Source organism: Colletotrichum navitas, assembly GCF_030913465.1.
Source record: "Colletotrichum navitas strain CBS 125086 chromosome Unknown LY79scaffold_26, whole genome shotgun sequence".
Lineage (NCBI taxonomy): Eukaryota > Fungi > Ascomycota > Sordariomycetes > Glomerellales > Glomerellaceae > Colletotrichum > Colletotrichum navitas.
This window is the reverse complement of record NW_026850572.1, coordinates 377,232-396,062: the sequence shown is the minus strand read 5'-3', so window position 1 is coordinate 396,062 and position 18,831 is coordinate 377,232. Positions and strand designations below refer to the sequence as shown.

The following is an 18,831-nucleotide window of genomic DNA, read 5'->3' as shown; positions in this document are numbered from 1 at the left end:
CTGTGATACGTGATACGTCCGCGCTCTGGCAGAGTTGGAAGGATGCCCGCTCGTCCGCCCATACGTAACCCTCTGTGTCACTGGCAAGGTACTTTTGTAGTTTTATGCCATGAGCCGCTCGATTCGGATGACCTACTCAAGGAGGGCGGGCTGAGGTAGGATCCCATTCCAAAGACAGACGGCACGCCTAGAACATTTGATTGGCATGGAACATGCAACCGTTGACAGGTTCTCAGTTCCACCTTCGGCGTGAGGTCGAATGATTCCTGCTGTATGCGAAGTTGAAGCCGAAAGGTTTTCCAATAGTGCTAGCGCCATCCAAGTACGCAGCTGGAGACCTCCTGAACCAAGTTGGTTCGTAGAGTCCGCAGGTGTCTCGGAGCAGACCCGTCGATAGCTTCTTTGGCCCAGGAAAAGGCGCCTCGCTGAAAGACGGGTTTCTCGACGTAGGTCCCGAGACCGGCAATGACTGTGGTGTGGGATAGGGGCAGAGGTCCACCATATTATCCCCCTGCGTCTTCGGTCGAGTTCGTGCTGGCACCATTGGGCCACCAGGCCAGTGGTTGGTATTTGGAAGTCTGACAGCAGGGTCGAATGAGATGAATACTAGAGGTCGTTTACTCTGTGGCTCACGCGGACCGACAGCGTAAACCATAGAGCGGTCGTCCATGACGCCCGAGATAGGGCTTTGAGTGTTATGGCCCTTTGGATTAAGCAAGCTGTCCAACTCTGCTAAACGTACGTCATTCTGGTTTACGTCAACTTTTGGCGGCCACCATGATATCTCATTCAACGTGGAGAGCTGGAGATCGGCTTGTGTAGAGCCGTCAGCAACGGTTTCTTGTAGACATTGTTTGTTCCCAGCAAAACTAGAGCGGGAAATACAACGTAACTGTAGTCTCCGCTCCATCAAACCGGCAGCTTCAGGGTCGTTAACTAGATCGATAAAAGTTTCGCAGGAATAGTTGTAACGGCGCATAAAGCATTGACTGAGAGTGATTGCGGGGATTGTAAAGCCGTCATCACCTCTGTGAAAATACGATTCCTTGCGTTGTTTTTTAGCATGCGCCATTGTGCTAGTCGAGCACGTATGAACAGATAACATCTCGCTGGTTCCAATATCGCTTTCAGAGCCGGAGTCTGAATCGGAGTCTTCGCCCGAATTGTGGTGACGATCAGAAAACCCGAGTGCTGTTCGATATGATGTCCTTGTGCTTGAACACTCGTCGACAAGCCACTCTCTTCGGCACTCTAAGACCATGATAACTCCAGTGACTGGGTCCTTTTCGAGTCGCAGGGTACTCCACCTATCATCGATTGGCCCCTCGTCATGTTGCCGCCGCCACATGGCATTTTTCGATGTCAGTTGCATATCCTCGGCCCGTGAGCTTCCTACCGGCAGACGAAATCCGTAGTAATACGAAGTCCAGTCGTTCTCATAGACCTCGAAACTGTTCAGGCTTGAAATTCCATAGAAGTGATTGCCAAGTAACTCAAAACAGACAGTGGCGCCTATGTCTGATCCGACCAAGTCTTCAAGCTCCAGATGGCCCGGGGCCCACTGCTCCTTGCAGATGTCGAATCGCTTGAGAGCCCATCTTTTGAAGCCGTCATCTCCGGTCAGAGAGTGAGTGCCATAATAAAGATGTTCTCTGTTATTGCGCACAAACAACTTGCATGTAGATCCGAGACGATGAGCTGCCAGAAGCCTCTTTTGCAGTATATCAAGAATAATGAGGCGATTTCGGCCTTCGGATTTTGGCGGACTGTAGAGGCAGGTTACAATCCCACAGGCGAAGTGAATTGGGCGAAATCTGCATTTGCTATCTCTGATATTCGATCCCAAGGCGGAGTGCAGTAGCGTGCAGATATCGATGACAATCTCGGAGCCAGCAGACTCATGTAAATGGAGCAGACGGAGCGACTCGTGGCCATGTGTATAGCAAAGCATGCCATCACAGTACACATACTCGTCTGCTTGGGCAACAAGTGCAACGGAGTATGGCATGGCTGCGGCGATTGCACTTTGAGTCTTGACCAATCGCCGCAAGGAACGAGCATATTGCCTGGAGGAGCGGGCATTTTGAACCTCGGCTGAGTAGGAGGCATTGTTCTAAGGCACATAGTCAGTGTTGTATAGGAACGATGCTACTGGAAGAAGGGGGTCTTACCTGGAGTGCGGCCCGGCAAATATCATCATTGTCCGCAATGTATCTGAATTGGGAACAGGTCAAGCTGAGGTTGAATATGTCATGTAAGTCCAGAGAATTGGCAATGTATGACATTATCTCGATAGGCAACCGTTGCATTATCGTAGAGTCGACGATTGTTTTGATCCCGTCTTTGAATCATCCGAATGGAACTGCGTATCGTGTGAGAAGGCGAGGAAGAAGGTCGCTACCCAAAGAGGGTTTGTGCGGTGCAGGGGCAGTACTGGAGTTGGGCGAGCAACAGCAACCCAACGAAAGCACGTTCAAGTGTGCTATTAGCAGGAAGGGGAAGGGACTGAACAACTTTTAAGAAAAAAACAAACCTTAAGCACCTTAAGCAGAGCCGCAACATACCTAAGGTAATGAGCTGTCCCCAGCCTGAGGCGGAAGAAAAGGAAAGTGGGGGGGGCGTAGACCGCAACGACGACAAGCCTGGGTAATGTCATATACATACAGCCTCGTTGCCCCCTGCAAAGAATCAAGGTTGGATTAATGATGGGCATTGTTGCAAAAAAGAAAAATAAAAAGGCTGAGAAACCAGATCGTGGTACGGAATGAGATGCATTCTCCGATGACAGCCTGATCGTTAGCAGAGGTCACACTGGTCATCTAACCACCTACCTAGGTAGGCTAACCTTCCACATGCGAGGAGGTTTATTTGCGACGCCAACAAAATTAGATGCAAGGCGCGCTAAACCAGCTAGCTAGCTACGTGGTGGGGACAAGCTTCCTGTCGATTGACTGACTTGACTTATTTCTATGGATGGGATGGATGGTGTGGCACTCGCAAACGATGTTCAAGAGTATGCGTGATGGGCGGGAACATTGGGATTTGGACGGGGCTAGAGGGAGGTCTGTTCCCTACAGATGAACTAGGTATGAGGAGAGGGGGTGAGGCTCTGCGCCAAGACAAAGTACCAAGCATCATGTTAACCTGCTGCAACAAATACATACGAATAGGCACAGAGTAATTACCCGAGTACAGAAAGAAATACCGCAAACACTCGTTAGATCCGGACAAAGCTAAGAAGCCTACTAACGGTAAGGGGTATTGCGGCCGCTGTAAATAGTATAGTGTGCCGGCAGAAACAGGGATCTGTATATATCTATTTTCTTACGTAACAGTTGTGTTCTTACTAACGGCGGGCTGGCTGGTAGGCAACAGAGGGTGGAAAGGGTGACCGCCTTTTATGTAAGGACTAGCGTATCTCATACTCACTAGCTGCTATAGGCCATTCACTAGCTTTCTTTGGCTAGCGGGTTTATTAGCTTTGTCCGGATTTCACGAGTGCCTACGGTACTGGTCTGGGCTGCAAGCTAGGAAGCCCCTGCACCCTGCTTCAACAAACATCCGGGTGCTACACTAGCATCTATCTATCCCTGTGACCAAAATTTGCCCAATGAAATGAACGCCGATGGGGCGCCCCACTCCCTAGGTACCTCAGGTAGGTAGTATGCGGCTCAAGGATACCTACATAGTAGATACTTACGTGGTATCCAAGGCAGCCCGCCTCCCCGCCGGTCTTCCGTCCACCCACCCGGGCACTTGAATGTGCGACCTGAGCTTCATACAGCCGGGCGTGTGCAGGCATCTCCCCGTCGTTGCGGCTCTGCTTTCAGCCTCTGCCCCCGAGTAATAAACATAACCCCTGCGACGGCTCTACAAAATCCATGCTTCTTTTTTTTTTGGGGGGGGGGGGGGGGGGGATAATTGTTTTTTATTATAAAAAACAACAACATCAACAACAAAAAACGCACATCTTTCCTGCTCGTATCAATCGCCTCATCGCCGCCAGCCGGCATACAATAGTTCGACGCCCCCACCCTCAGCTTGCGCCGCCCGGCTACTTGAAGGAGCCGTCAGTGATTTGGTTCCATGCTTACTAGCCTTTTTGCTTTAATGTCAGGAGAGGGGGCTGCTCTCTAACTGGATACCGAAGCGAATGTTCCGTTTCCTGGATTGCGATTATGCCAGCTCTCGCAGGCGATCGTCACGAAGAGCCTCACTTGGGCTTGAGAGCTTCTCACAAGGACGAGGCATCACCTGTATTTCTCCTTTAGATTAACGTCAGCCAGTTAAAAAGCCGGAGCGATGAGCTGCGTAGGCCTTGGGCCATTCCTAGGGAGCTTGCTTGCCCTCGCAACGTGTGCCGCCCCTCTCACTGTCACCAGGCTCGTCACGAAGACGACCAGCCAGTGGGATACACACGTCCAGAAACCGAAACCAAACACTTGTGTTGCACCCCGTGAGCAAATGATGTGGCATTGCCCCATTCGCTAGAAACATCCCAGAAGCAAGTAGCTTGCACGAGACATCAAGTGATGATTCAGGCAGCGTTCTACAGGAGAGAGAATGGGCATGATGGTGCGGCAGTCACTTGGCCAACCATCACCATTTGTCGGCATTCATTGGAATGGACTATGGAGGCTGTAGTTTGGGGTCCAAAAGTGCAGGAACTAGATTGAGTCTGAGGATTGTATGCGCCTTGGAGACATCAATCTTGTGTTGCTATTCGAGTGCACTGTGGTATCTGAGCCTTCATTGAGGGCGTCAGTAACAGCAAGGAAAATGCAGTTCATGACCCATATGTACGACTCTAGATCCCTATCGTGGGCTCGTCTGGCCACATAGAGCCGGGTTGTCACCAAGGATCCGGATACCATGTATAAGCTGTCGACGTTGCATTCGGCGACAACGCGGCTGCAGCTCCAACGGGTCCAGAGTGCGTCGTCGACTTAGCTAAAGCGACGAACGCCAATGACGGCGATTTTCTCTTTTTTCGGCCAAGGCTCCCCTTGAAGTAAAACAACCCAAGGTTCTGATATTGCCCGCGGCTCTTAGGGCTGCAGCACCATCACCAGAGCGGCATTGCCTGAAGCCGGAATTAAGTTAAGACTTCATGCTATCTTACTGCAACCGGCTGAGAAGGGCCCGTGTTCTAGTGTTTCGCTTTCTTAACCAGACGCAGCCAAGGCTACTCTACAAAAGCGGTACCTGCCACGATGAGGCTCTGTTTTGATAGAGATACGCTAGCCTAGTACTGACTTGCAATACTGATAGCCTTATGTGCAGCTGTGGTTGCAGCCCGACACCATATCACGACTTGCTGCCGTGGTGTGACCACCTTGGATCCCCTGTTGCCGACGCAGGGGTTCTAGATAACGCCGGCCAGCCGGCCGATGGTCACGGACCTGGTTACCTTAGTGCTGACTATCCTGCGGGGAACATTGTACTGTACGTAGCTATCGCAGTTCACACGGCCACCACAATCATCAATCCCCAGGTGAGATATGTAGCTTAGGTAGGGTGGAGACCTTCCGTCTTACATGCCACTTTACCTCGATTCTCCTCAATCGTTCTTATCACCTACACGCATTGAAAGTAACCATGGGACCTGTCCAAGAGATCGACCTCTGGTCGACTTTTACGAGTGACATTCTGTTAGAGGTCCGAACCAGCACGATGAAGAAGATGCCCGGGTTAGAGGTCGAATCTGGAATAGACAAAACCTTGAGGGAAGGACCAGTCCGTGTATCTTTACTGGGTCTTGAGGCGGACGAGCATGACCCGACCTTCCATGGCGGCCCCGACAAGGCAATTCACGGCTGTAAGTAGCTTACTTAGCCACCGCATCCATGCCTACGGTGCTCTGCCGATACGGTACAGTACTGAGAAGTGTTCATCCAGATTGCTCCTCACACTATCCTGGCTGGGCCGAAGAGTATCCTGCAGTAGCAGATCGCTTCAAGCCGGGTGCATTCGGTGAAAATTTTGTCACAAAACATATGAATGAGCGGAACGTCTGCATCGGAGACGTAATCGCTGTTGGCGACGAGGTCGTACTTCAAGTCAGCCTACCGCGCCAACCATGCTACAAGCTAAACCACCGATTCCAGCTGAAGAACTTTGCTCCGACAACGTTCAAGACCAGCAGGACCGGCTGGTATTATCGGGTACTCAAGGAAGGCACTGTTAAGGCAGGCGACGAGATCAGGCTCGTTGGGCGGAAGTGGCCCAAGTGGACCATTGAGAGGATCCAGGAATATTTGCACAGGAATCAGGACGACTTGGCCATGAACGAGGAGTTGGCGGCGGTCGAGGAGTTGGGCAAGGAGAGTCGCGGTGCCTTCCAGCGACGAGTGGCCAAGGCTAAAGCTCAGGGGAAGAGGGAAAAGGGCGATAAATGGCGCGACTTCAAAATTATCGAGAAGTCGATGCAAACCCCGCGAATCGCGTCGTTTGTTGTCGAGGCTACTGTCAAGCCGGATGAGAAGCCTGAATATCTACAGCCCGGCGCCCACGCAAAGCTCAAGCTTCCCAACGGCCTCCTTCGGTCTTACTCGATTGTTTCCGGAAACCGCGACAAATTCGAACTCGGTGTGGCCCTGGAGGCCCAGAGTCGTGGGGGATCCCGTTACCTCCACGAGTCCATGGCTGTTGGAGACGTTCTCCAGGTCGGGAGGATCACCACCGACGTACAGGTCGCCAGTGCCTCGAGCAATCACGTCTTCATAGTTGGCGGTATCGGCATTACTGCCTTCCTGGCTCTCGCCGAGGCCTACCACAAGGTCCACTACAACTTTGAGATGCATTACGCCGTACGTTCGGCCGACGACGTGCCTTTCAGCCCACGCTTGGAAGCCCTCGGCGGCAGCGTGCGACTGTACGACAGGTCCGCAGGGGAGAGGATGGACATCGGCCACATCATGCGGACGCTCAAATGGAACAGCCATGTCTACGTTTGCGGACCTACACGAATGATGGAGGCCGCGAGGAAAGCGGCAGAGGAGTGCGGTCTCGACGAGAGCGACGTGCACTATGAAGCATTCTCTGCAGACACGTCAGGAGACCCGTTCGAGGTAGATGTTGTAAACCGAGAGGGCAAGGTGCTCAAGGTTGGGGGGGAAGAGACGCTGTTAGAGGTTCTCAAACGAGAGGTTGGGGAAGATATCGAGAGCAGCTGCGAGGTCGGCAACTGCGGAACGTGCAAGGTCGGACTGATAAGCGGCCGAGTTGACCACAGGGGCACGGCTTTGACTCCCGAGGACAAGGTTGGATCGATGTTGAGTTGCGTGAGCCGTGGCATCGGAAGAATCTCCATTGAGGTCTGATTGCGTCGGTTCTGGAACGACCATTCCCGAGCACTGAAGTCGTGGTTTATACCTGATCACTTGATTTGCTCCTCATTTTCTGTACATTCCTCGACCCTGGCTGGGTTTCATGGCATTCTCGCTGCGAAAAGCAGTGAACGAGACATTTACGTTCAGAAGTTGGGTCTAGTGCATAAGATAAAGAGCATGTATCACAAGTGTCTCACTGCAAGATGATCCCAAGAGTCAGATACCGGTAGATGGTGGTAGTACGATGGCTTGGTTATGTTTCCGACGTCCGCAGCTGAATTGGGAAGAATCTTTACTGCGCTCGGTGTGAGCAGCCGTCACCATTGATAAGAGCTAATACGGCCCCATGTTTGGGACATCCAACCAATAGAAGAGCGTATCGATAAGAACATTGACCCCACTCCAACTTTTTTCTTCGGGTTGGATCCGGCGAGAATTTTGGCAACTCCCGGCTCATTTCTTGAGGACGACAAGCACATTCTTGGTGTCGACCACGCTCCCACACCATGTCACCTACCGAGTCCCAAGGAGATGGCTTCGTCATCCTGTCGGTGAAGCTGCCTGCTCTCCCTTCTTGTCCCATTACCGCCCTCCACGAAATCCGCGTCCGTCGGAATGCGCCCAAGATCCCGACCGAAATCGACGACCGTAGTCTTTTCCTCAAGAACGTTCCCGTGGACAGCACCGACGCCCACTTCCGCCAAGTGTTTGCGGCGCTCGTTGGACCTGGCCGGTTCGAGAGCATTGCATTCGAGGATGAGCGGAAAACCACCACGGCCATTGATCCAGCCCAGGCTGTGAAGGTGACGGGCTTTGGCAAGAAGCGCAAGCGCGACGAGCAGGAGGCGGAAGAGAGAGCAAAAGAGGAAGAGGTTGCCCGGCTGCCTGAAATTTGGACAAGGAGACTGCGGAAAAGCGGCAGCAGCGCCATTGTTCTCTTGGCCGACGAGAAGAGCGTCGAACTCGTAATGAAGGCCATCAAGAAGACAAGCAAGTCGAAGAAGTTCCCTATCTGGGGAGAAGGTGTTTCCCCCGACTTTTCCGAGCTCGGCTCGCAATGGATAACGGCGCATATGCAGCTGGCACGCTGCGACAAGGCGGCGACGCAGAAGTCGGTACACGCCTTCTTCAACGTCTTCAACCGCAAGGAGAAGGAAGCGGCGGAGATGGCCAAGAGGCTGCGCAACGAGCCGGACGAGGACGGGTTCGTCACAGTCGTCCGCGGCGGTCGTGTGGCGCCTGGGAACAAGACCGAAGCAGAGGAGGCCCGACAGAAGATGGTGGACAAGGCGGAGAAGAAGAAGTCGGAGACGACGGACTTCTACCGCTTCCAGCTGCGGGAGCGCCGCAAGGCAGAGCAGGCCGCGCTGATGAAGAGGTTCGACGAGGACCGGAAGAAGGTCGAAGCGATGAAGGAGAAGCGTGGGAAGTTCAGGCCCGAGACATGATGCTGCGGCGGAGCATCTCGTCGACCAACCAACGAAAGATACCCATTTACATAACGCTGCTACCCTGTAAGCTTTGTCTTCTGCTCCATATCGGTCTCTTCCCTCTACATGATGACGCACGCGGGGCCAGCGAAGCATCTTGCGATGAAGGGCTTGTCCCGGATTCAGTGGTGCAGTGCCGAAGAACACCGCGTTACCATATCTTCTCAAACTTGTCTGAAATCTGATGGAAAAGAAAGAAAGAAAAAAAACCTTCATTTCAGTCACAGCCTGTCAAACACCAGAGACTAACTTTGCACCAGATGACAAAGGTCGGATGACCGGCGATAAATGCCAGTATGGCCGTGGCAGCTTCGCCGTGCTAGCCATCGGAACCAGAATTGCCCTCGGCCGACTGCCCCTGAGGCCGTCCCACGACGAGAAAACATTGCACTCAGATGCTTCTTTGGTTAGAGCCGAGGGGCCCAACAACATGAGGAGATACTGTATAAATCGAGTCGGAAAAAAACTAGTGCACCCGGTACAGCTAGTGACGGGCTGTGCTAGTCATGACCACTACGCCATTCAGCGTCGCCGGCAGAAACAATACGAAGCCACGTGTATGCTGGCAAGTTGGTGAACCACTCTGCCTCATATTTTTTTTTATCGCCCTCCCCCCCTTCAGTCGTTTCTTCACTTGGTCGTAAAAGGGTATGGCGTCGCAAGCCGCGGTCTCGTATGTTGCAGCCGGTCCTAGCGGACGATGTGCTGGACCTGTTAGTGCCGGGCTACCACACGGGCGGGTTTCTTCGTGGCCCACGACGCAGGGAACCATGCCAGGAAACGGATTTCGCACTAACATCTCTCTGCTTCTCATTTCTCTTTGAAATGTCTCCCTCCCCGACAGGAGTTCACAAACACGGTTTTTATCACATAGACCCCGCTTCCATGGGATCACAAAAGGTCATTTACGCATGCTCACACGCTTACCTATCCCGTACTGTATAACGACATCCAACTTGTTTGACAGACTCTGGCATGATGGTGACTTTTTTGGGTATCGTCTCTGGCCTTGCAGCCCCGGTCCCCTGGCCCGGCGCCGAGGTCGGAAGTGGCATAGCTCGAGCTCGGCCGACATCTCCACAACCTTTCATCTCCATTCTCCTGACCTCGAGCGCTGAGACCCTGCCAAGCGATGTCCGTCAATACGCTCCGACGACTTGTCATGGTCAGCTCTGCCGAGAATAGCAACCCGTCAAGCCCATCTTGTGCTCGTCCTGGCCTGGATTTTAGCGCAAGATTGAAAGTAGAAACATTTGCGTTTACCACACTGACCTTGACGTGATGAGAAGCGACTCCCCGGCAAGTGTCCATGATAACGTGAGAAACCCTATGAGAACATGGAAGAGAGGAGGAACGACGACTCGCGGCTTAGGCACCAGCGCACCGTGCTGCGTACGAAACCACATTTTTCGCATTTCGTCTCGTGGCACAGCGCGTCTAAGAATCAGAAGCCCTTGCTTCCCTGTCACTATCGTGTGTACCTGTATCAGGCATCACATCAATCTGCATTGTCATTGCCTGTTGGGACATAGGCATGGAAAGAACAGCTGCTCCATCGAGTCGCGGCGACCGTGCTCTCTACCGAACAGTCGCAAAGTCCAGCCACTATTGGCTTCTTGCGGCTGGCGCCAGGTTCCCCTATTTACGAGCCAGCATCCCCTTCGAGCTAGCCTATCGACTGATGTAACTCGAAAACTGCCACATTGCTCGGCGCCCTCGGCAGCCGTCACGGAATCCCCCCAATCATTGCCAACGTATGGCCTTCTTGCAATTTCCCAGGCCTTCTTTTCCGCACCTGATCCGGTGTAGGCTAGGGACCACCCACCGCCTGCTCGCCCGGACCTCGCGATGCTTGGCTCCGACCGGTTTCATTACAGCTGTTGATTCGCAATGTGCATCATGAAGCCTTTACAGCCCTCCTCTCCCTTCCGGGAAATATTGACTGTGCGGCCAACTCAACCCAGCCAGACCGACCGAAGAGTCCGAGAGAGGGCCCCTAAGGACATTGGTACTAAGATGAGGGGCTCACCTGGTTCACGGAGGCTGTCCTGAGCGTAATGCCGCCTTGCATATGCGCGTGTAAGTGGCCAATCTGCCGGCGGCGCAAGAGAGATGTCCCAATTACCCACGATGGCAGCGCGTGGGCATCATAAGCAGCACTTCGTCCGCCCGTCAGGGATGCGGGCTTTTCCCCTCCTCACACAGCATACACCAGCCAACGACCGTGCCGTCCAGCAGCCTTCGGAGCCGTCCAGCTCGTCCAACGACGTATCTCACGTCAAGCCACTCGTTATACCTCACCTAACTTATATCAAGCTTATCGTTCATTAATTCCCACACAGCCATTATGGCCCCTTCACTCTTTGTCCTTGGCACGGCCGCCCTCGCCTTGGCTGGTGACGCCGCCGCCAAGCAGTTCGTCTTGGACGACACCTACGACTCGACGAACTTCTTTGACAAGTTTGAATTCTTTGAGAGCAAATACGGTACTGGCAACTTCAACGATGTCGACCTCACTTCGGGTTACATTAACTACCGGACCCGTGTCGATGCTCAGAAGCTGGGTCTCATCAGCAACGCCGGTGGGGAGGTCTACTTGGGCCCTGACACCCAAAATGTTACCGAGTTTCCCGGCGTCGGTCGTTCCAGTGTGAGGCTCGAGAGCAAGGCTATCTACAACAAGTCCCTTATGGTCGCCCGCTTCTCCCACCTACCCAAGCCTGTCTGCGGTGCCTGGCCCGCCTTGTAAGTCTTTACCATGACATGTTGTACTATACGAGGACTAACATATCCGAAGCTGGTCTTACGGCGCCCCGTGGCCCCAGAAGGGTGAGCTCGACTGGTTTGAGGGCTGGAACAATGCGGTAAGGACTTTAGCCACGACTGCCATGCACAGTCATTGCTAACAACGCTGTAGGCTGCCAACACGCCCGCTGCCCACACCTACCACTCGGAAGAGCAGGGCCAGTGTATTATCAGCGAGGTCGGCCAGACGTCCAAGGTCAACACGGCCAACTGTGACCAGTGGGCCCCTGGCCAGTACCAGAATGAGGGGTGTGCTGCCAACGCCACATCGGCCGACCCTTGGGGCTCTGCCGATGGTGGTATCTGTAAGTGAAGCTGGCCGGGCTTAAACTCCCACGAACCGACGTTTCTGACACCTTCCACAGACGCCGTTGAGTGGACCGACGAGTATATCAAGTTCTTTGGTAAGCCCGACCCTGAACAGCCTAGACTTCACCAGACGGCTGACCTCGCTCCTAGCTTGGACTCACGATGCCGCTCCCAAGGATATCGGATCCGACTCGCCCGACACCTCCTCTTGGGGTACCCCTTCCATGCTGATCTCCAACGACAAGTGTAACATTGAGAGCCACTTCTCAGACCAGCGACTCGTAATCAACATCGACTTCTGCGGCACTCTCGCTGGCAACGAGTTCATCTGGAAGGACCAATGTGCCACGTCCACAGGCCACGCTGTCTGCTCATCTTACGTTGCGCAGAACCCCTCGGTTTACAAGGATACCTACTTCAAGATCAAGGACATCCGCGTCTTCAAGGAGGGCAGCAAACCCGTGATCTCGACCTCGGCGTCTGCGTCAGCCTTTGCATCCGCCTTGGCTAGCGACTCTCACTCGCAGACAGGCACCGCCAAGGTCACCGACAAGGCTGCTTTCCTCACTGCTTCCGGCACAGCTGCTGGCACCATCACCGCAAGTGCCAGCGTCACCAAGTTCGCGTCAGCCACTGGCTCCGTGCCCACCTCCATTAAGTCCGGCAGTGTCAATGATGAGGACGTGTGCACTGAGGATGATGATGGCTCTATCACCCAGACCGCTGTCCCCACCAAGGACATCGTCACTGACAAGAGCGCTGTCGTCTCCGAAAGCGATATCACCAACAAGCAGACCAACGTCGTTCCGACGACCACTGCCCAGCTGACCACCTCGACAATCTACACCACCAAGGTCTCGACTGTCACAGCGTGTCCTCCGACCGTTACTGATTGCCCTGGCCGTATTGGCAAGGTCATCACCGAGACCATCGCTCTCTACACCACCGTATGCCCCGTCTCGCCGGTGCCTGCTCCAAAGCCCACGGAGCCGGTCAGAGGCAACAACCACAATCATAACAACAACGGCAAGCCCGATTCCAGCTTGGACATCTCAACCGCCACTTTCACCACCGTGTACACCATCACAAGGTGCCCTCCGTCCGTTCCAGATTGCCCTATTGGAGGAGTCACCACCAAGGTGGTCACGAGGTCGATCCCTGCCGCCGGCCCCTCTGTACCCGTTATTATGAAATCGATCCCTACCGCCGGTCCCTCCGTGCCCCTCGTCACCAAGATCGCCGTTCCCTCTGGCCCCAACTCCGCCCCGGGCGTGATTAAGACGCTCTCCCAGATATCGTCCTTCGGCCTCCCCCCGAAGCCCAGCGCTCCCAGCGGCAGCCCTCACGGCCACAACGCCACCACCCCAGTGGCCAAGCCCTCCACGCCAGCTGCCCTCAAGCCCTCGGGAACCGCTCCTGGCGCTTCGACCACCGGCTGCTTCGGCCCTAGTTGCCCGACCAAGCCGGCCGTCGTCGTCGTCAACGGCGCCGTTCAGGTCGGCGCCAGCTTCGTGCTCATGGCCCTTGGCGCCCTCGCTGTCTTCGTCTTTTAAATGGATCTATGTACATATTGTCAGTGGGATAAATATCGCAACAATGTTTAATACGTATCTAAGTGCGTGGGTTAATCAGCAACCCCTGCCAAGGGGAAGCGCGATACTCTGGTTTCGTTTGTTGGAAAACCTCGAGCATCCTAATATTTTGGACGCGTTTCGATACCACACGCGTAGTTGCAGTCTTGACCTGAATAGTAATGAGAAAAGAGGTTGGCGTATAAGAGTACCCATGCCCCTGCATTGTGACGATCGCTCAGTCTTCTCAAACAAAGGGTTAAGATTAATGCCATCGAAGGTCAACAACCTGCTGAGATGGGTGAAAACCGGGGCGTGAGTTGAATGATCGCTGCCGTCATGAGTCCAATTTGTCTAATGGCCTTTTGACCCCTAAGGGCCGATTTTACTAATCTACATGAATGATGCTATTCGGCCCCCCCTCCTCCCGTCCCCGTTGAAAATAAGGGACCGAAGGAATTGTTAGATAAAATCTTTTTTCCACCAGCTCGCTCACTGTAGAGCAACCTTTTTTTTTCTTCTTTGGTCTGCTCATAGTGAATTTCTTCTCCCCTTCTTCGTCATCAAACGCCTCTCCCGTGCTGTCGTCAGACTCAGTAGTAGCTCCCAAGCGACATACTGCCATTGTTGTATTTGCCCATCCGGGGAAGTTCTTTCGATCCGTGGGAATCCCGCGTGCCAGGGACGGGAGCCTATCTGCCGCCCTTCTGCAACTTGGTTATTTCCGTTTGATAACGGATCTTGAAGCCGTTGCACAATGCTCGCATATCTGGGTACGCCTGCTTAAGCAACTCGAAGCCACCAGGGATGACACGGACGGGCCAGGAGTTGACCCTCGACGATCGACTGGCCTTGAAGCAAAGCCAGAAGTAACCGGGGTGCTTAGGATCAATGCAGAAGGCGTAAGCGGAACGGTTGGGGTTGGCGTCAATATACGTTGTGAGCCATTTCTCTGCAATCAATGTTAGCAGTGCTCGGTCACCAAGCGCGTGGACCGCAGGACTCACCGAGATCCGTCTTGGATCGTTTCTCAAATTTCTCATGCTGCATCATTTCGTCCACCTTTCTGGACATAGCCTCAATGTGCTCGTGGATCAACTCGTCCAGATCCTTGTAGGTGAACTTGCCGCCCACCCTGAGCAGCTTGCCGACAGAGAATTCGGTCTCCTTTTGGAGCTCAAGGACATCAACGTGTTGGAAGACACCATCGGCAACTTTCCAGGTGATGGCCAGATGATCGTTACCTTTGGAAGAGGGGCGGATGATAACCTCACCGGCGGCCTGAGTTCCGAGCCATTGCTCTGCCTCCAAGCCATTGAAAGGCTTGAAAAGAGGATGCTTGATGACTCTCTGGGTGCGGCCGGTGCTCTTGTCCTTTTCGCGGAGCTCCTCCCTATCTGCCGCCTCCAACCTCTCGTCCCACTGCCCGTGGCCGTGGTAAAGCGGGCGCTTGTATGGGCGTTTGACTTCGGCTTCTCTTGCAGAGAGCTTAGCAAGAAAGTCCTTGTAATTTACCTCGAGAACCTTGGCTTGCACAGTTTGCCCAGTGGTCAAGATACCCCTGACCCGTACACCATCTGGACCATCGTGGGCCTCGATGCGGCCTTCTATCCCGCAATCCAGCTTGACGATGGCGAAGTCGTCTTTGACAACCCGTACGTTGACAGGGATGATCATGCCTTGAGCTAGGGTATCCTTTGTCTCACCGGTGAACATGGTGAAGATCTCGTTCGGGCCGAGAGGTGCAAAGTTACGGCGCAACTCCTCGTAGGGAGCCTGAAGTTCAGCTCGAATGGTCTCGAGTGTGGCGCGCTTCCTCTGGCTGTAATTCCGCTCGAGCTGCTCAGCGTACTCTTCAAGAATAAGCTCGTTGACCTTCTCTTGTTCGTCTTCTTTGAAGAGCTTGCGAACGATAGCTCCTGGACCGTTGTGATCGGTCTCCGCCTTGACGTCTTCCTCGTCAAGCTCCAGAGCGTCTGCCGCCATCTTCCGGCCCAACTCGTAGTCCTCTGGGTGAACACGAGTATTGTCGAGAGGGTCCGAAGTGGGATTTGTTGCGTCATAGTCGATAAATAAGAAACTGGCGCAGTTGTTCCATACTCTGGGACCCACAACCGGAAGCTTCCCGCTGTCGGGATCGCCGACAAGCTCATCTCTGCTACTAACAGCTCCGCCGTTTGCGTTGATGGCTTTAATGACGCTGGTGGCTTTTCGGGGACCGAGACCCGCGACATATGGTAACAGATTGGCCGTGTAGGAATCGCCAACGGCCTCATTGATGTTGACACCGCAGAGGTTGACCATGTCGACCATTGCCGATTCAAGGTGCTTGAGAAGCTTCTCTTGAGGCAGCAGATTTTGGCAAGGATGGAAAGCTAGGGAGGTTATATCCTTGCCAAGAGCCGCGTACTCCTTGAGGGGATTCTGCATATAGTGCGCCAAGGCAATGCAGTATCTTGTCAGGGAGCTGAGAGTAGGGTGCTCGGCGACCGCTCGAGGACTGTCTTTGTACAGACGAGCGACTTCGTCGGTCACGACGATGACTTCGAGCGGCTCGGTACGGTACTCGCCAAGCTCGGGATCATCAAACTCAGGGCCCATCAAACCCTTCTCGCTGATCAAGCTCTCTAAGTCTCTTACGAGCTTCTGGGTATCGGCAGACCATCCGCTAACACCAATGGCATCGGGGCGACGTCGATTGACAATTTCAACGAACTCCTCACGAGCACGCTCGTCACGGGCCAGGTTGCCTAACTTGCCCTGCTCAATAACCCGGCCGTCCTCCTCAACCGAGACCCAGCATGTGGGGTCACGAGCTGGGTCCGCCATACCGTTTGACAGAGTGATGATGCGAGGCACCGTACCAAGGATCATGCCCTTGGGCTTATACGGCGCTTGATCGAGCCTCTTAGAATATTCCTCACGGCAAGCTTTGAGGACTTCTTCTTGACATGCGGTACGGAGCGACTCCTTGACACCCTTGGCAATGACCTTGGACAAGCGGGGGACGACAAGGTCAAGCACCTTTTGGCGTTCCTCGTTCCAGCGATCAGCAAGTTCACTGTAGTTGTCCGAAATGAACTCTTGGCGCAGTTGGCGCTTGAAGCCTTCGTCATTCTCCAATGTAAGCTTAACCTCAATGAGGCCTTCCTCTTCAGCCTTCATCATCTTGAGATACAATTCCGGCTGGCGAGCCACATCTGCAATGGTTTGGTTGATAAGGTACTTGACCTCGTAGAATGGGTGCGACTCATCGATCTTCTTCAGACCCTTCTCCGTTCGGCGACAGCTGATCTCGCCCATTTGGTAGAAATTGACTCTGAAATGCTTGCGCATACGAGGGTTGACGAAAAGTTCCTCTGCGTACATTTGACGAGCAGCGTACATGACTGTATCGCCGGTCTGGAACTCCTCATCGGTGAGAGAGTCGGCGAGATCATCCGGGAGCTGACTGTCGTCTTCGGCCCAAACCTTGTTACCTTCACGAAGAGTGTTCTGAGCGAAACGATCCGGCGTGATACCATAGGCGCGGACGAAACCGAAAGCTTTGCTCCGCCTGACTCTGTCAAAGAGATTTGATTTTGAGCCTGGGCGCTTCATTTGGTTGCCGTTGCCGTTGATCGAGGACATATCCTTGAGCTCGGCAGCGTACTGGAAGTGAAGGTAGTCTTGAAGGTCTTGCAGTTCCTCCATTGTCGCAGCCTGGGGAATCATGTCTTCGAGCACGTCGTCCTTGACGTTTGAAGTCGCCTTAAGGTTCTCGAGTGTCTTTTCCAAAGCGTTCCGCTTCTCGATAAGCGACCGAAACTTGATGTCGAGTTCTAGGATACGCCATAAATCATCCTGGGTGAGCAGTTTGTCCGCACTCACAATCCATTCAGGGGCATCGGGATCGTCGCGATGGTCCGGATTCTTCGTCTTCTTCGCGTGAATCAAGTAGTCCTTGCGGTGTTGGAAGACGTAGGGGACTTCAACGTCGTCGACAACAAAGAACTCGAGAACCTTGCCGATGGCCTTGGTGAAGGGTCCGTGAAGTTCGGATTGGAGCATCTTCTTGGGCCACATCAAACCCGCAATCCACCGAGCCTCCTCCTTGAATTGCTCAGCGCTAATCTGCAAGTGCTTGAAGGGCTTTCTGTCCAGCTGGAACCTTTCGGGCTCGTCCGTGAATCGGATCTGATTGTCCTCGTCGGTCAACAGCTTTTCCTTTAGCTGCGATGGCTCGAAGACATCCTTGAGCTCGATGACCTGCTCTTCGCGCTCACGATCCTCTTCTTCGTCCTCCATTTGAAGAGCCCAATCGTAGTCTTCTCCGTTTCCAAAAATGGCCTCCATGTCCTCGAGAGCGTCTTTGTCGAGACCAGCGGTGTCAACAACACCTCCCACCCCTTTGTCACGGGGTCGGGCGACTTCAGCATCTTCGAGTTGGCGCGCCCGTTCGTCCTCGTCCTCCGGATAGTCTTCTTCGATGAAATCGTCGAATTCGTCAGCTTGGGATCGGTAGTTGGAGCGGTTGTAGGGCCGTGAGTCGTTGGCTTCCTCGTCGTCATCAGAGAACATGTCCTCCAAGCCACGTCGTTCGGGGCCACGGTCATCTTCGTCGCGATGCCCCCGTTTGAGGCGCTTGAACTTCGGCTGCAAGGTGCGTTAGCAAGGCGCATGACAAATGTGGTTCTGGGATTATCGTACCTGTGTGGGCGCTCGGCGTTCGATTTGTTCTCCGATCAGCTCCAAATCATCCTCGTCGAGCTGTTCCTCTTCTTCCCTGTCACGATGCTCTCGCTTCCGCTTTCGCTCGTGGGCATCCTCGTCCTCTCCTTCCTCCTCCTCTTCGTCTTCATCGACAATAAATCCTTCACGGATCTGTAGTAGTCGCATTAGTAAATTGCTAAACCGCCGTTACACAAGACTGCCTACTTTGCGCGCCTCCTCCTCGTCCTCATCGTCCTCTTCCTCTTCAGAAGAATCCTCAGGGACCGCGTTCCTTCTGCGCGAAGAAACGACGTCTTCATCCATTGACTCCTCATCCTCGTCATCGAGTTCGGCCTCGCCGTCAACGAAGTCACGCATTGAGTTGCTCATCCTGATGTTGCCAGGTATGGAAGTCGGAGCGCGTGCTGCAAGTCACGTCGACTTCTATAGGAACTTTGGGGGCGTGGTGCGCTCGCTGAAGCCAACTGGCCAGACTCCAACTCGGAAAGGGAAAGTGGACTCCACGTCGGCTGTACTTACTGGGCGTCCAGACGTGGTCTTGGAATGGTCGGGAGAGAAGGACGCGATTGGAAGTTGAAGGGAAACAAACGTCCTTATTCAGGCAAATTTCAG

The 18,831-nt window shown here is 53.8% G+C and overlaps 6 protein-coding genes across 6 annotated transcripts; 3 read left to right on the top strand and 3 right to left on the bottom strand.

Annotated features, from left to right (window-relative positions):
- Positions 1-232: 232 nt before the first annotated feature.
- Positions 233-2,309, bottom strand: LY79DRAFT_514554 (uncharacterized protein; the record flags this gene model as incomplete). The annotated part of the gene is made up of 2 exons (XM_060554628.1): positions 233-2,113; positions 2,172-2,309. The coding sequence occupies 2 exons, from the start codon at positions 2,307-2,309 to the stop codon at positions 233-235; spliced, it is 2,019 nt and encodes a 672-aa protein (XP_060414675.1).
- Positions 2,310-2,755: 446 nt separating this feature from the next.
- On the bottom strand, positions 2,756-3,207 carry LY79DRAFT_552615 (uncharacterized protein). Its single transcript, XM_060557723.1, has 2 exons — positions 2,832-3,207; positions 2,756-2,776 (listed from the first exon to the last, which is right to left on the bottom strand). Exon 1 carries the CDS (start codon positions 3,160-3,162, stop codon positions 2,968-2,970), a length of 195 nt encoding a protein of 64 aa, XP_060414674.1. The 5' UTR covers positions 3,163-3,207; the 3' UTR covers positions 2,756-2,776; positions 2,832-2,967.
- Positions 3,208-5,538: 2,331 nt separating this feature from the next.
- Positions 5,539-7,558, top strand: LY79DRAFT_606342 (MOSC domain-containing protein). The gene is made up of 2 exons (XM_060561887.1): positions 5,539-5,818; positions 5,899-7,558. Exons 1-2 carry the CDS (start codon positions 5,599-5,601, stop codon positions 7,320-7,322), a joined length of 1,644 nt encoding a protein of 547 aa, XP_060414673.1. The 5' UTR covers positions 5,539-5,598; the 3' UTR covers positions 7,323-7,558.
- A 279-nt stretch (positions 7,559-7,837) lies between these two features.
- LY79DRAFT_669429 (meiotic recombination protein DMC1) lies at positions 7,838-8,779 on the top strand (the record flags this gene model as incomplete). The annotated part of the gene is made up of 1 exon (XM_060563639.1): positions 7,838-8,779. The coding sequence occupies one exon, from the start codon at positions 7,838-7,840 to the stop codon at positions 8,777-8,779; it is 942 nt and encodes a 313-aa protein (XP_060414672.1).
- A 2,389-nt stretch (positions 8,780-11,168) lies between these two features.
- Positions 11,169-12,897, top strand: LY79DRAFT_475621 (concanavalin A-like lectin/glucanase domain-containing protein; the record flags this gene model as incomplete). Its single annotated transcript, XM_060553234.1, has 5 exons — positions 11,169-11,566; positions 11,619-11,685; positions 11,739-11,931; positions 11,992-12,030; positions 12,086-12,897. Coding segments are annotated over 5 exons (1,509 nt in total), but the record flags the coding sequence as incomplete, so codon positions are not given.
- Positions 12,898-14,198: 1,301 nt separating this feature from the next.
- On the bottom strand, positions 14,199-18,311 carry LY79DRAFT_589950 (transcription elongation factor SPT6; the record flags this gene model as incomplete). Its single annotated transcript, XM_060561083.1, is given in 4 exon segments — positions 14,199-14,458; positions 14,514-18,141; positions 18,196-18,261; positions 18,279-18,311. The coding sequence occupies 4 exon segments, from the start codon at positions 18,309-18,311 to the stop codon at positions 14,199-14,201; spliced, it is 3,987 nt and encodes a 1,328-aa protein (XP_060414670.1).
- Positions 18,312-18,831: the final 520 nt, after the last annotated feature.

Excerpts from the sequence above, each read along its gene's own strand:
- LY79DRAFT_552615 (XM_060557723.1), bottom strand. The coding sequence starts at position 3,162 with ATGTATTTGTTGCAGCAGGTTAACATGATGCTTGGTACTTTGTCTTGG.
- LY79DRAFT_606342 (XM_060561887.1), top strand. The coding sequence starts at position 5,599 with ATGGGACCTGTCCAAGAGATCGACCTCTGGTCGACTTTTACGAGTGAC. Across the intron at positions 5,819-5,898 it reads CGACAAGGCAATTCACGGCT|ATTGCTCCTCACACTATCCT; the intron begins GTAAGTAGCTTA and ends GTGTTCATCCAG.